Here is a 15,889-nt window from a genome sequence, read left to right as displayed (position 1 = left end):
AAACTCAGTATAAACATATTTATTGAAGAAAATCAAAAAGTGGCCAAATTATCACTTTAACTATATTATATTTTTAAAAAAAGAAATTCTACAAAATTTAAATTTGAAAATGGAAATAAAAAGTTCCTTTTAAAACTTATAAATAGCATTAATAACCACGGATTTTCCAATTTTTAGACATTACTTCAAATATGAAAATATTTTTACCAATTTTACCAATTTTATTATTAATTCTTTATAATCAGATAAATTTTGATATTTGAATTTAGATCATGTCTTGTTTATTAGCGAATAGTTAAAATCTTCTATAATATCTTCTGTTTTTAATTTATGTTAATCACTACTTATAATCGTACCATTCAATAAAAAAAATTCAAGGATTTTTTAAGATTTTTATAGATAAATGAAATGTACTAAATCTCACCGTTGAATTTGAAGCCTTTTAAAAAGTTCTTAATTGAATGTTATGCTTTCTCTATTCGATTTAAGTAATAAAAAATTAATGTTGTCATCCCAAAATATCCAAGTCATTGGTTAATAAAATATCATTATATAAAATTTCATACAAGAAAATCAATAAATTTTTTTTTCTCGATTAACCTCTGACTAGTTTACAGAAGGCAAATAATACAAAACTATCTATATCAACAATGCATGCCCATTTTACAGTTAGAGAAATGCTATGGAAGTCATGAAACGAGCTCATTATCACATTGAAATAGACAGACAGACACAGACACACACATACACAAAACACTCAGAAGTCCTTGGAAGCAGAAATAAGTGTTTCATATTTTTTTTGGGCGGCACGGGTCGAAGTTCTTTCGCCAATTTTTTGTGCAGTTACCCGAAGTTATGGATGGTGGGAATTCGCCAATCATGATTGTCAGGAGGGCTGACAATAGTCGGAGTATCCTCTCGACAGGTTTAGAGATTCACTATCTATCGTGATAGAAGAAATACAGCCTCGGAAACCATGATAATAAGCTTCAGGGAATCCAGAAGGCACATCTGTGGAACCACCTGCAAGAGATGCAAAAATAGTAAAGTTAATTCTCACGAGTAAACGAAATCACAAATTAGTTTCGGAACTTAATTTGGCTAAACTGTAGAATATGGTACAATTGTGAAACTGTTATTATTTAACATGCAGATGGAGACGAAAATCAAAATGACTCCACGTTATTCATTAGCTTTGATTATCACATGGTATTTTGTCCTTGAATACAGTCATCTCCTCAGTAACTTTAAGTTGTTCCTTCAGCAGTACATTGGTATGAACATGTGTGTATAACAGAGTTTTTCTTTTTTCAAAGTTTTTATTGTTATTTATGAAGATATTGACTCCGTGTCTGAAACTGTTTTTAATTTGAATAATGTGAAAAGAATAAAGAAATATTCTTAAAATATTATATTCTTCATTTTTGTTTGTTAAATTCGAACAGTTTTTAACAAAATTGTAATTCTGTAATATCTAACGGAAGTAAATACTCATTAAAAGATTGTTTAGGTATTTTTTATAACATCTTTCAAACATTTAATATTATAACAGTTTTAATATTTTTGGTAACTACATGATTTCCAGAATGTATTGTTTCCAAAATACAAAAAAAAAAAAAAAAAAAAAAAAAAAAAAAAAAAAAAATTGTCTGGTAGAGTGAGGAAATTTATGTCTCTAGTTACGGGTTAAAGGCGATAAATTACCAAATGTCATTACCTAATTATGTTCTTTAGTTATATTTTGCCAGTCTCACCCAAATATTATCTGTACTATATTCTTTGGTTTTACTGAAAATACTAAAAGAGCCTTCTATCTTTATTTAGTCTCAGAAATAAAGCATATCTCTCTTTTCATCTATAATTACGCAGTTATAAAAATTTTAACGAATGAAGGATAGCATTTTAAAAAGGTAAGGAAATTTATCTTTCATGATAACTAGAATAATTTATGGATTCTTTCTACGAGAAGAATAAAATGAAATTCTAAGGATTTACACCCGTTCACTTGTTTAAAAAAAAATCCTCTTATACAAGACTAAATAACTGCAAATGAATAAGGTAAATCTTGAGAAGATACAAAGAAAAAGCTATATAAATTATATAACTTATGAAGAAAAACAATCTACATCAACCTGTACAGCATTTAGAGATTTTGTACAGAAAAGTAAAGCTGTCTTAAAATTCAGCACAAAACAAAGCAATATATAAAATGTAGCAAAACCGAAATGTTCACTTTATGGTTGTGAGATTGCATTGGGACAGTTTGTTCCTTGAAACATGCGATCCCAAACTAGTATTTGTCTACAATTTTATACGAAGTTTAATCTATCAAGTTGATTATGTTTTAGAATTATTGCTTTCGAAAAAGCGTGGACAGACATAATTCTAAATGGTGTTTTACTTTCTCATATGAGTATACAAAGTATTGCAATCGTTCAGATTTTGATGACTCTCCACATTTCAAATCTCTCTGAATATCTTAGAAATTCAAACTTTATTCACCTTTAATTCACCTTATTCGTAAATTGAAATGTTGTAAATAACAATTAGCAAAGAAAACTATAGAATGAATTTCACTCTTCAACCTCTTCGGTCTCGTCATTGTCTGACAGTATCACTGATTTCTTCCAGAGACTGTTCCTAATTTTGGAAATAAATGGTTTTCAATTTCGGATCGAGATATTTGGTCAATTATGCAAAACTTTCTACCTTTTGGAAGTGGATTTAGGAAGAAGCCGATAATTTCATGGTTGACAATTCCTATGCAAGTTGCATATACTTTTTTCACAATTCGGCAATTATTTCATCATTAAAACATTCTTGAAATTGTAAAGAATTGATAATTGAAAAATCAGTTGCCTTGAAATCATTAACGCTCTTTTAATGTTCCCTCAAAATTAACGTAAACACGTCTTTTTACTGTTTCCGTGTGTTTTGGTTTACTAAATGGACAATTTTTACTCAACTAAATATGGAAAATGAAAAAGATTTAAAACTATACCAATCAGTCAGTTAATATTCGATTCAAAATCATAAAACTGACTTACCAATCCACAGAATTCCGTCTGTATTGAGTTCTGTTGCTCCTGGTTCAGATGTGGCTGTGATAGATGGTGTGTTGTCTACAATAAGATGAGCTAGCCGCTTGTTTCTGAAACAAAATAAAATGATCCTCTCAGTTTACTCGTAAATGTAGCTTAAGAGAAACAAAAGATTAAAAAAAAATCAGAATAATTAGAATTGAGAAAAATTATGAACATTACTTGCAGATAAAGTAATAATATCAGAAAATAAGCAATTAATGATATTGTCTAGTTTTATTAGATATGCAAGCAGTTAAATTGAATAATAGCAAAAACAGAGACTGCATTGCATACGATGCATTTGTGAACAATATTTTTTTATTGATTATGGAATTTGGAAAAGGAACCAATCAATTAATTTAAAAAGCCATAGTAATTTTTTCTAAATAGGAAAAAAAAAATAAACACACATTACACGTAATTTTTTATTTTACATAGGATAGATATGTTGTTGAAATGGCTTAACCCTAGGAAAAGATTAATAAAATTAATAACTGATTTGTAATTGAAGTAAATAACTGAACGCAAAATTGGATTTATTAATATTTATTATGTTTTAATTATGTTATATATTGTTTAAATTTTTAAGTTTAAAAAAGTGTAAAAGCCTGCAGTTTATATTTATCCTAAATGTTCATCAAAATACTTCAAAACATGAAGTTATTTGCCTCTTCATTTAATGGATGAAAGAATCATTCAAAAAGTTCACGAAAAATAGAAGATGAAAGATGCGGATGCTTAATAAGTTGGTTAATCCGATTACAGATTAATTTCCGTAACGTCGTAGTTAAAAGTATGTCTGAAAAAATCCTATTTAATTCATTTATCTGCAAAATTTTCACACAAATAAATTAACAGTATGAACTCTATGAGGAAAATTTCATGGGGATATTGAAATTCTAATAATTTATATTCAAAAAATTGTAACAAACTCAATGCAGAAGGGAAAGGCACAGCATCATTCCACAGTTAAGAGTCTTTGGGTTAAGGATTATCTGCGATAAATGTTTGGAAAGTGTAGTTAAGTTAATGATGCTTTATGTATAAAGCGAACAAACTCTCTTTGGGGAAGTCTACATAAATCTGAATATTAAAGTACATTATTGTAAAATGAAACAATTTGGTTTTTGGGGTTATTTCATGCAGTCTTCAATTATATACAGATATCCTTTTACCACTTTTAGTCGCCGATGCTTTACAATGGAGGGCTTGTATATGTATATTGATGGGTATACTTTTTATACCTTTGAAAATTCTGAATAGATAATAATTATAATTTCGACGTTCACCAGTCTGCAATCAAATTGATAGATAGATGGATGTAAATTTAGGCTTTATACAAGATACTGTTATTGTAATTTTAACTGCTTTGATGCCAAATTACTGCAAGCATTTCCTTTTAATCAATATACCAAATTGCGCGGATTTCTAATTAGTGATTCTTACCTTTTGACAATGATAGTATGCCAGTTGTTGTCATTCACCTTAAATAAGCTTTTTAAGATCAATGGAACAGTTTCTTTTCCGAGGTTGAAACTGAGTGTTACGTATCCTTTATCTATCGCTATGGCGATATAATCTCCTCGAACATTTGGTCCTTTGTTCATCCATAGCAAAAGTCCGTATTCATGTATTGTTCGGAAAGTGATGGTGATGTAGTTTTCTTTAGCTTTTTTCAACCTGAAAAAATTCTTCTTTATAGTTATGTATATAATAATTTTGTTTCGACTGTCAATCTAAGGCCGCTAACAACAGAAAATAATTCGAGGTGCAAGCAAAAGTACCAGTTTACGAAGCGTTTATTCTAGAGGATTCGGAGAAAACCAGTTTATTATCCCCTAAATGACCAAGAACTTTTTGAGTAATTATTTAATTACACAAAATACTGTTGAATAAACATTTATGAAATTAGTGCTCTATGATGAACTTCTCATTTCTCTTAAAAGCAAAAATAAAAAAAGCTAGGAAGTTGCGAAAACTTTCTGTATTTATTTTTTGATTGATTTCAGGATTATGCCGTTTCACAATGTAATAATCGACTTTCTTTAAATCTCAGAATTAAATCTTTACTTTATCCTACTATGAAACAATTTTATTGCTATTGTTTTTCTATCAGCTTTATATTCATTAAAATGAAAACAGAAAATAGCAAGGAGAATAGATATAGAGACCGAATTTTCAAGTGACTTTAGATACGTGCGCAGTTATATCAAGCATTGATGGTGTCACTTGTGTACCAAGGTTAATTTACGTTTCTTACAATGCCCTATCATGTTTTTGGAATTTTGCCTCAGATGATGAGTTGTACAAAGTTACTCGGTACTGTACCTAGTACATGGTTAATAGGTCCACTGCTCCATGCAACTCATCAAAGTGTTCAATTGTGCAACTGTGCTATATGGCTAATAGCAACGAAGATTCAGGAAAATGATTTCAAGAGATGCATTTATGTTTCAATCATAAGCATACCTCTTATTAGGTATGTCAAGCAATTTCATATTTCGTGGCATAACCTATATTCATTTCATTCGATACTGAGAGGCATTAATTTATAATAACATGATCTGTATGTTGTATGGAAATTTAAAATAAAAGGCAAGATGATATCGAAATATTAGCTAACATGGTATTAAATGAAACATTGCAGTAACATTTATCATTTGATTTTTGATATTGCATGAATTGATTCCATTAAGTATCATACTAAAAAAGAATAAGATAAGCTTAAATTTATGTATGCATCTATTGAAAAAAATAACTTATTAATCATTACTTAGGGACAAGCAATTTTCGCACGAGTATAGCCTGGATGTAATTTCTTATTTTGAATTGTATTTTGATGAAAATTGCCTAAATTCTGGCAATATCACTGCATATATTTTAAACTGAAATTCAGTTGCCTTTTCATTTTATAGTAATTGCCTGATATTTGGCCCATTGATATTAAATATTTTTCTTTGTTAAGAATTTATCAATAATTTTGATTTGAATAATAATTGTGTAATTCGAAATGTTTAATTCATATTACTCTCTTAAAAGCTTAAAACAAACATCACAACTAGACACTGTTGATTTAAACAAATAATTTCGCAATATATAAATAATTAAAATAATTAGCAAAGTCAGAGAGTCATATATCAACATTGAACTATTTTAAGGAGGACTACCGTCAAATTTATTTCATATTAGTTGATAATACCGGGAATTGGAGTTAAAATTTCTTTTATATATGAAATTTGTAACCTTAAATCTACTTTTATTTAAAGTATTATTATATACAGAATCTTTTTATTGTCTAAAATTTTATTTAATTAAAATTAGAATATCACAGCAGATGATTTAAAAAAGAACTCCGAGCTAATTTTCTCAGAAAGTTATTAATATTTTTTTGTATTAGTACTACAAATTTTGTTCACAAATGCTGAAGCTCAAGAAAATACCATTTGAATGGTTGATTTAAGCATACTTAAGTCGCTACTTTAAGATTAATAAAAAAAATTGGGAAAAGATAAAATAAAAGGGAAATTTAATCTTTGAAGTATTATATCTTTATTTAAAGAAAAATAATATTTTTGTTAGTTTCTAATTAACTGAATATTTAATCAATTTTTTTTATTTGATATAACTCTTTCACGTGTGTTACATAATAAGTTAGCAAAACATGGTTGAATTCGTTCCATTTATTTAGAAGGAGATATGGAACACGCATGCAAACATGCATACATAGCGACAGTGATATTTATATTAAAATGAAAATGTCATTTATATTAAATGAAATCTGTCATCAAGTTTTGCCTGTCCAAAACTGTCTTCTATTTTCGAGATAAATTCCATAAACGTTAATTCTCTATGGAGAAAACTGATATTTTTGAGAAGTATCCGAAAATAAATGATAGTCTCCTATCATACATAACAATTGGTTCGATTTCACCTTTTTATTTCGCTAGTTTGTAAATATGGTTAATTAACAATTCTTAGATTATTTATTTCATCAATAATTAAAATAGTAGAATTAACCAAATTAATACTATTTATGTACTGCTGAAGCCAGATGTCCAAGTAGCACAGCCTGTCGCACAATATTGTACAATATTGGGAGATATTATATGATATTAAACAATATTGTGAAAATAGATCAATGTCATACAATATGTGTGTGCTACTAAGGTGGTGGGCAGAGGTAGAAAAGAATTATAAAATATGTAATTAAGTGATTACAATGAAAAAATAATTATAAAAAATAATGACTAAAAATAACTTAATATAAAAATTAATCACAAATAATATGCTGTTCACGGAACAGTCATTGACTGAATCATATTGAGCTATCGAATATTTAATTTAATCAAATGGATCAATAGATTAAACTTTATTTATGCACGAGATGCTTCTCTGTGATTGATTCACTTTCATTAACAATCATTTTCATTTTTTTCGAAAGTAGAAATATAATTATAAATATCGGGGTGAAAAGGGAACAATAAAAATTCCGCTGTTTGATAAAAATACCTTATAAATCACTGCTTAAAGAAGTCCATGAAATTATATAAACGGCATCTTTTTTAATTACACAGATTTTGGTTTCAAACAATTGCTTCAATCTTAATTTAAGGACAAAAATTGAACTTTTCATAATTCTCCAGGATCTGTTTAAAATTTTGTCTTTCTGTGGATAGTGTAATATAATGCATCCACAAAAATTTTTCGAAAATGATAAAGATCCTTGGAAATATAAAAAAAAAACAAATAAATTTAAATGGTGACGCAGATGAATCAATGGAAAATTTTAAAGTTAGATGAATGAATACAATAAAAATATCACAAGTAGAGGAAAAAAAATTCTATATGTATCAACTACTGGTTTTTGCGCTGCATTGTGGCGTCATATTTCTCTACTAAATGTGTAAAGGATTTCTAAATTAAATTAGCTCCTGGAGTTTGACGCATGAATTCGTTCGATTCAATAATGTATATATAGAAAATTATTCTTACCTCATTCCTCTAGAGCCTTCCGAAAATTGCATGAAGTTAGAACCATCAAATTTCACAGGTTGATTAATAACATTGTCACTCATTTCCAGAGCTTCTTCAGCTACAAAGTCAAAATGTGTAATAAAAATAAAAATTGAGGGAAAAATTACCATTTTATTTCCATTGCTTAATATACAGATCTGTGTAAGTTGATTCAAGTCCGGTTTTATTTAATAATGTTTATTTTAAAAAGCTGCAAATATAAGTTGTCATGCATTACGTATTACTATGCAAAAACTATATTTTCATTAATAATTCTATTTTTACAATTAATGTCTGATTTTTTATTCGATGATTTAATTTGGAAAATCAGTATTCATTCTACCCTCCCCCCTTTCTCCATGTTATCACACCTTTGACACCGTGTATGATTAATTTAAAATTTCTTTTCAGAATTTTAAATAGATTCTTATAACTTTATTTGAATTGTGACTCATTTTAAATTTTGCATTGGTTTAGCTCAATTTTATTTTTTCTATCTCCGCTTTTTGTAATCTTTTAATGTATCATTGTAATTTGTACGGCACATATCCTTTGTTGAACATAATATTGATTTTACAACAGTGTATATGTATTGGTTCATTTAACTGATTACCATATCGATTTATTTTACTTCTATCGCACTTTGAGAAATTTTGAATATTTTAAAATTATAGGTATTATAGGTAGGTAAAATTTGGTTTATTTGTGTAAACCAAATTTTTTAGTTTTCTATAGGTAATTTTACATCTGAATTGATAGAATTTATATTTATAGCTAATTTATTTCTATTTTAATAGCTAATTCATTTAAAATTGTTTCCATTTATCATGCGTTCTCTTCTCATTTTGGTTATTCCATATCCCAAAATGTTTGCAGTTTTGAATCTATCTTCCTTATATCTTTTATTAAAATTCTCCTTTTACACATGAAGAACTGTTTAATAAACTGTACACATTTAAAGATAAATGAATTTTATTATATATTGAGTAAATAGATTATGTATTGAAGAAATTAACTATAAATTTAATTACTATTTTGAAAATAAAAACAATATTCATATAATAAATTAATCTTGAAAGTTGACCAATGATCTCATGAATATAAAAGTTTTAGGGGTATTTAAAAAAAACATAATGACTGCTAGTCACTTTAACAGATATTTAAAACTGTTGGAATGTTTTACATCTGTAGAATTACTAGAAAAGTTCCAGTAATTGTTTTAATTCTAACTTGTAAATAAAAAATAATAATTGAATCTCAATAGATCTCTGACTCGCTTTATTGATAAAAAAAAATTAAAAACTATACAATTAGCACCCATGGCAAGTTATTCATATAATGATCCGGATAAAAACAATTGTGGTTTGTAATAAAAACAAATGGAAATAAAAAGACTAAAATTTTTCTCAATCGTAAAATTCCTCTCAAAGTTTAGCACATCAACAAGATATATATTAGCAAAATAGTGAATAATTTATAGGGAAAAATATTGAAATCTTAATTTTGAACGTACTTTGATTGCACCATTTTCCAGAAAATCCGTCAACACATTGACATCGGTAGTCTTCTAAAATGGGAATACATCGACCATTATTTTTACAGATTCCAAGTGTGCACGGTGGTCCATGGTAAGGTTCTATGTTGCGCTGGTCTGTCGAAAAACTTAGCATATCATCCCAGACTTCATCATTCACAATGATGCGTTGAATGGCTCCATCCAATCCTACTTGCACAACTAATGAATACTTCAGTGGCAAGAACTCGGGTACTCCACCAATATATAAAGGTTGCCCTAAGTTAAGTTCCAGCAATGCTCCCTTAAAAAAAATGACAATCAAGATCTCAAACAGAAAGTGTATAGAGAAAACACTTCTTCAAAAAATTTGATCCAAATATAAATTATTTAGTCACAAGTACCTTGGATTGTCCTCTCACAACTTCCCCATTATCCATTTGAAGCATAGCTCTATTTTTAATGCGAGATATCTTCACTGAATGCCAAGCTCCTATTCTGACTGGTTCAAGACATCTATAAAAATGATAAAGGAAAATGCCGTATAAATTTAATGTATATATGTCTTTCGATTAATTTTAATTTGTGGTATTAGAACTTGTATTGTGAAAGATAACTCTTGCTGTAACCTGGCGCAGGGTTTTGAACAATGTTATTAAATTTTCTGATTGGTAAAAATATTGCAAGTTTAAAGGATTTAGGTTTGGATTATAAATTAGAACTTATGTTAAAATTCAATACTTCGGTCAGTCAAATTAAATTTCGATTTGTCGAAACTAACATTTTATAAAACATACTACACAATAAATTGTGTAATATGTTTTATAAAATGCTTTATCTTAATGAATAATCATTTATTTTCCAATTTCATCTTATATGTTGGTGATATAAATTTTAAAGAAAGTATAATTATCAGTCAGGTGAATGACATTTTCAGTCTTAATTTATATATTATTAAACATTATTAAATATATACAATTAAATTATATCAATCAGATGTTTCAGTCTTACCTTAAAACTTCCAAATGGCTGCAGGAAAGGAAATTTTTAAAAATAATTAAATTGTAGTGCATTCAAGATATATAATAATGCATATTTATCAAAATCTCATATTAGCAAAAATCGGTAATTTCAACAAATATATTTATTTACTAAAAATTTGAAAGCATTCTATAATAAATTTAAAGATATACGATTCAGTTTTATGATATTTAAATCCTACTAATTAATTTAACTCAATTCTTTGAATTCTATTTTTTTAAATAATAGCAGTGATATATCACAAATTAAACGAGATTTAACTTGTGATAAAAAGGTATTGATATGTAGAAGATTTGCAAACGCGAAGTACAAATTCAAAGTCTGTTAATAATTTAATTTTTAAATAGAAATTACCGCAATTAATAGCAACTTAAGTTCACTTCGGTGACGAGTAATTACTAATAGTCAGTTAACAGAATAAATAAATTAAACATAGGCATAGTTATTCTATTATTAATATAAAAGCTTTCCTATGATAAACAAACGTTATCATAGAGAGAATACACAATTTAGATTCCAATTATAAGGAAAAAGCCATAACTTATGAATTATAATCAACAACTGAAGACTACACAAATGTAAACTACTGTTTACTATTAATTATTGTTAGTAGTAATTACAGCAATTTCATTAATAAATTTTCATCAGTGTTAGAAATAATAATTAATATCAGCTCTAGAACTAATAACAATTAGCGTAATGGTTTATAATAAATTAGTTAAAAAATTAATCATGAATTTTTTAATCTCTCTCCTCTCACGTGTCCTTGTCGTTTTTTCTTTTGTGTATGCACATATGCGAGATAAAAATTATTAATTATATTGCTTTTATTTTTATCTATTCAATTCAATAAGTTTTACTAAATAACATGCATTTATAAGTTTTCCTAATTATGTTTATATATGAATACTTAACGATCATTATGAAGTTCCAGTTAAATTTTAAAGACAATTAATTTATTTTTATTTTTTTATTTTACTAGTGAGTAAGGCCTATAGTTTGAAGAAGTCAGAGTTAGATGTTTCACACCTTCTATAAACTACTAGATACTTGTGATTAGCTTCTGCAATAGGAAATGAAAAAGGAGAATTGCAAAAAGTTGATTACACATTTGAAAATTGTTAGATTATTGATTAAATCAGGTAAATGAAACTCAACAGGCATAGATACTTTCAAAAGTTAAGCTTTTTGTATTTTTGAATATACATGGACGCTTCATGATTTGAGAACTTAACTCCCAATTATGACATTTTTCCAAAAAATTAAAATCATCTATTTTAGTGAAATGCTGAGGATTTTGTACTCTTTTCTATCAATAAAAAATTTTAATTCAAGACATAAAATGTATAATCAAAATACATTTTGTCGTAAATAATTTCAACACAAAATTTAGAGCATATATGTATATTTTACTATTGAAGTTGATTTTAAATATTTATTTTCCTCGTGATAACAATGTCGCTTGATGAAAAACGATAAAAATTGAAATTAAAAAAAAACTTTTAAAGGGCTTTCATTTACATGGAGAGAGACAATGGAATTTGTAAACGATATTTTTTGAATTTCAATGAGATGCAAATACTTATCGTAATTCTTGTTTTCTCAGTTTGGCTGCATGCAAATCGGCGAGGAAATAAAATAAGGATATCTTGATTCACGTTTTTGTCTCGTATCAGCAAAGAAAATCGTTGAGTTCATCAGGAAAATAATTAAAAATCAAAGGAAATAATATTTTGATCATTCTCATTTCAAATTAAAAAGAAATGTTCGAATAATCACTTATAAAAATTTGAAAACGATAAGGGAATTAAAGTATTTGATGTTGGAATTTTAACTTTAATTTAAAAAAAATTTTCAGAAAAAATGATTAATTTTCAAAAATTTCTTAAAATCGAAAATAGTTTAATCTCCCCCATGGTACAAAGACTTTTATAAAGAATTATTAGAAACGATACTAAGAAAAATATGAATGGGAACTCATTCCAAACATGACAAAACGTTAATTTTTTTTTACCATATTGAATTTTAAAATTCTAGGTATTCTGGAATTCCATGGGTATGAAATTACTGCCACGACAATCAGAGCCAGAATTCATAAATGTAAGTGCAATAAATTTGTATGGATACAATAGACATAAAAAGCAATATAAGAAAAGCGATACAATAGACATAATATATTTAAAAAAACCTCTGTAACATAAAATGTTTGATAAATACTAAGTCATCAAACTTGGGTAAGTTTCCTCTCCGATCGCTCATCAAATTTCCAAAAGAAATTTTTCATTATGGAAATAACTGTGTATTTATTTTTTAAAATAAAAAAAAAATTAAAATGGCAGTAAAAAACAGAAATTCCATTCAATTAAAAAAAAAAAATCAATAAACTCGATACTTCACATTTCAAACACCCGATACCCCAGCACTTCGATGTATGAAGCACAGTAAGTCAGATAAATTCATAAATTTATATTTATTGGCTACACATTCATGTAGATTCTTCAAATGCTTTAAACAAAGCAGCATCATACTACAGACGATAAAAAAATCAAATTAGTTCATAGGTTCATGTGCTTCCTTAATTCTATTGGCTTACCGTCATGTGCAAATACTGAACATCGCAAATTTTCGTTTTTATTACAGTACAGTACGGTACTAATATGATGAACATTATTAGACATGTACGATAACGGCTTGTTAATTTCGGCGCATCTTACAGTCAAAATTGGCTTATTTCTTTACAAATAGCTTTAAAGTAGCATTACTGTCGGATGTACTACATTTTTATTAAGAAAAAAAAATGGCTAAAAAAATTAGCTTTTATACTATTTAACCAGTTAATCGTTTTTAACGAGTATATTCGTCATGGAAAGATTAAATTTTGCATTATGACGAGTTTGTTCGTCAGGAGTAATAAGTATTGACAATTTGCAGTTTCAATTACAATTTTAGTAAAAACTCAAACATATTGGTAAATTTCAAGATGTTTAAAATATTTTGAGGCCAAGTGGAAATCAAAGGAAGAAATAAAAGATTATTATACTTTGTTCCATGCTTTTCTCAATAACATTCTCCAACAGCAAATTAAAAAATTAAATTTCTTTTCGTTCATAAACGCAAAAAAAAATGGATGTTAATTTAAATAAATATATAAGTGTGATTATTGAAATAAAAAAAAAATAAATGTCATTTCATTACAACCTAATTTCATATTACACATACTCTGTTTGATGAGTGTACTCGTCATCGCTAAAATTTTGCTACGCAATTTAGATACTCATTTTCCGTTGAGGTGTGAATAGTTAACTGGTAGAATCAATCATTAATTCAGATTTTCGAAATGAGCATTTTAAGAGACATTGGAAATAAGCTAAATGCGAAATTAAATAATCTGTTCTAGATTCATGTTCCGCTTTATTTAATCTTTACCTTATTATAAAATATTCTTAACTAAACTGATTGCAAATATAAGAGATCGTGATCTCTGCAGAGCAGTGTACTCACGCTATAGTTACGGTTCCACTGCCCAGGTTATAAGTGAGGTGCAGGAATCCGTTTAAGAGCGTGAGTGCTATGAAGTCGCCGACTCCATTTGGCTTCTGTCCATTATACAGCAGCAATCCGTTTAGAGATCGTGTCATGAACCATATTTCAATCCTGAGAGAGTGGGCGGCATTGGGAAGAGTGGGAAACTCGAGGTAGCTGTCCCCTTTGAAGTCCAAAGTGATGCCAGACTCGTCTCCACCCTCCGAAGTCTCTGTAAAAATACATGATACACATGGTGAAATTAATTTTTCAGCTATATAGATAGGCGACAAAAAATATTTTATTCTTCTATGGTATTGAAAAATTATTTCAATACCATACCATAATTATCATTCATTATTACCATAATTATCATTCATTATTACCATAATTATCATTCAATACCATATGGTAATTTTAAATTACCATATGAAAAATATTAAATGAATTAATTACATAAAAAATTAAAAACATTTTTTACTTACTTTTTTAAAGCTTTGATGTACAAATTTACTTAATATCCTGATTAGATGGCACATTCAATTTGGAACACCTATTGCTAATTTCCATAACAATTTAAGATATATTAATTTAATGAATTTGACATTTGATATATTGAAGTGTATTTAGATATATAAATATTTCTAAGTGATTTTTGCAGTTTAAATCACTTAATACTTTCACTTTATTACAGATTTAAAACAATTTAGTGAGTCGAAGTGCATGTCAGAATGGGTTAAATTGAAATGGAATATATGATTGTCCAAGCTCACTTCTTACTTCTTAGCTTGCTGATCGTACTGAATGCATTGTAACTTTTGGGATTTTTTTAAAAATTTGCATGGATTATTAACTTCAATTATAGTGTTAAGGTAAAACATTAGTATTAGTGTGTATTATAAAGGTTAATATTAACAATATTATGATAAGTAACCATCACTATTTTAAAATGGTTATTTCATCATACTTAATATTTCTAATATTAACTGAACATAAAAATTTCCAGGATAGTATTTCTGCTCTATCTGACTTAGTAGCATAAATGCTCAATAAAAACAGTCTCTGTTTCAGAATCTATTTAATCTGTTAATGGTTTCAAGTTCCTTAATTTTCTGAACATAAATCTGTATTAGCGAATGAGACAGTAGAATACAATTAAATCTTTATTTCGCATGGTTTCTCAGAAGTATCGTGTTTTCATTGGCTCTCATGGGAGATCTACAACTCCTAATGATTTATATGGGTATTGTAAGAGGGCATAATTAACTATTTGGACATTAATTAAAATAAATCTTTATGAATAAAATATAATTATTAACATTAAATTATTAAAATTTCTAAAAACACATAAATATTTATATATGTATATATATTCCACCTACTTGGTAAGTGCATCAAAACTTTTATGTAGTAAATTTTCAACATTTGTCAATTAAAGGATTTAAAGCAAATCATTCAAAATAAAGAATTTTTTTTCCTCATTTGTTTTTTTGCCAACTATTTTTTATGCTGATTAAATGAAGATAAAAAAATCAATTTTTTAAATTCATGCTTACCTAGTTCGCAGAGTTCTCCAGCACTGCCAGGAGGGCAAGAGCAGGAAAATTTACTCTCTGGTAAAGACATACATGTAGCACCATATGAACAGGGTTCGGAAGCGCATGGATCTAATTGAATTTCGCAATGTCGACCTGTAAAAAACATTATAAAAATTAGA

At 27.5% G+C, this 15,889-nt stretch overlaps 1 protein-coding gene across 4 annotated transcripts in view; it reads right to left on the bottom strand.

The window, feature by feature from the left end:
• Positions 1-328: 328 nt before the first annotated feature.
• LOC129961847 (agrin-like) overlaps positions 329-15,889 on the bottom strand; it is a 467,273-nt gene continuing 451,712 nt past the window's right edge. For 2 of the 4 annotated variants that reach the window (XM_056075434.1, XM_056075435.1), the window contains exons 22-29: positions 15,729-15,863; positions 14,152-14,404; positions 10,014-10,125; positions 9,610-9,913; positions 8,076-8,175; positions 4,530-4,763; positions 3,048-3,151; positions 329-1,023 (exon numbers count right to left, since the gene is read on the bottom strand). In XM_056075434.1, the coding sequence (XP_055931409.1) occupies positions 887-1,023; positions 3,048-3,151; positions 4,530-4,763; positions 8,076-8,175; positions 9,610-9,913; positions 10,014-10,125; positions 14,152-14,404; positions 15,729-15,863 (1,379 nt within the window). In that variant the 3' untranslated portion in view covers positions 329-886. The remainder of the gene's footprint in view (positions 1,024-3,047; positions 3,152-4,529; positions 4,764-8,075; positions 8,176-9,609; positions 9,914-10,013; positions 10,126-14,151; positions 14,405-15,728; positions 15,864-15,889) is intronic. The other 2 variants (XM_056075436.1, XM_056075438.1) reach the window with 1 other exon arrangement.

The sequence above is a fragment of the Argiope bruennichi genome, chromosome 2 (genome assembly GCF_947563725.1).
Source record: "Argiope bruennichi chromosome 2, qqArgBrue1.1, whole genome shotgun sequence".
NCBI classification, from domain to species: domain Eukaryota; kingdom Metazoa; phylum Arthropoda; class Arachnida; order Araneae; family Araneidae; genus Argiope; species Argiope bruennichi.
Note: the sequence above shows the minus strand (reverse complement) of the source record. Positions and strands in the feature narration are given on the sequence as shown.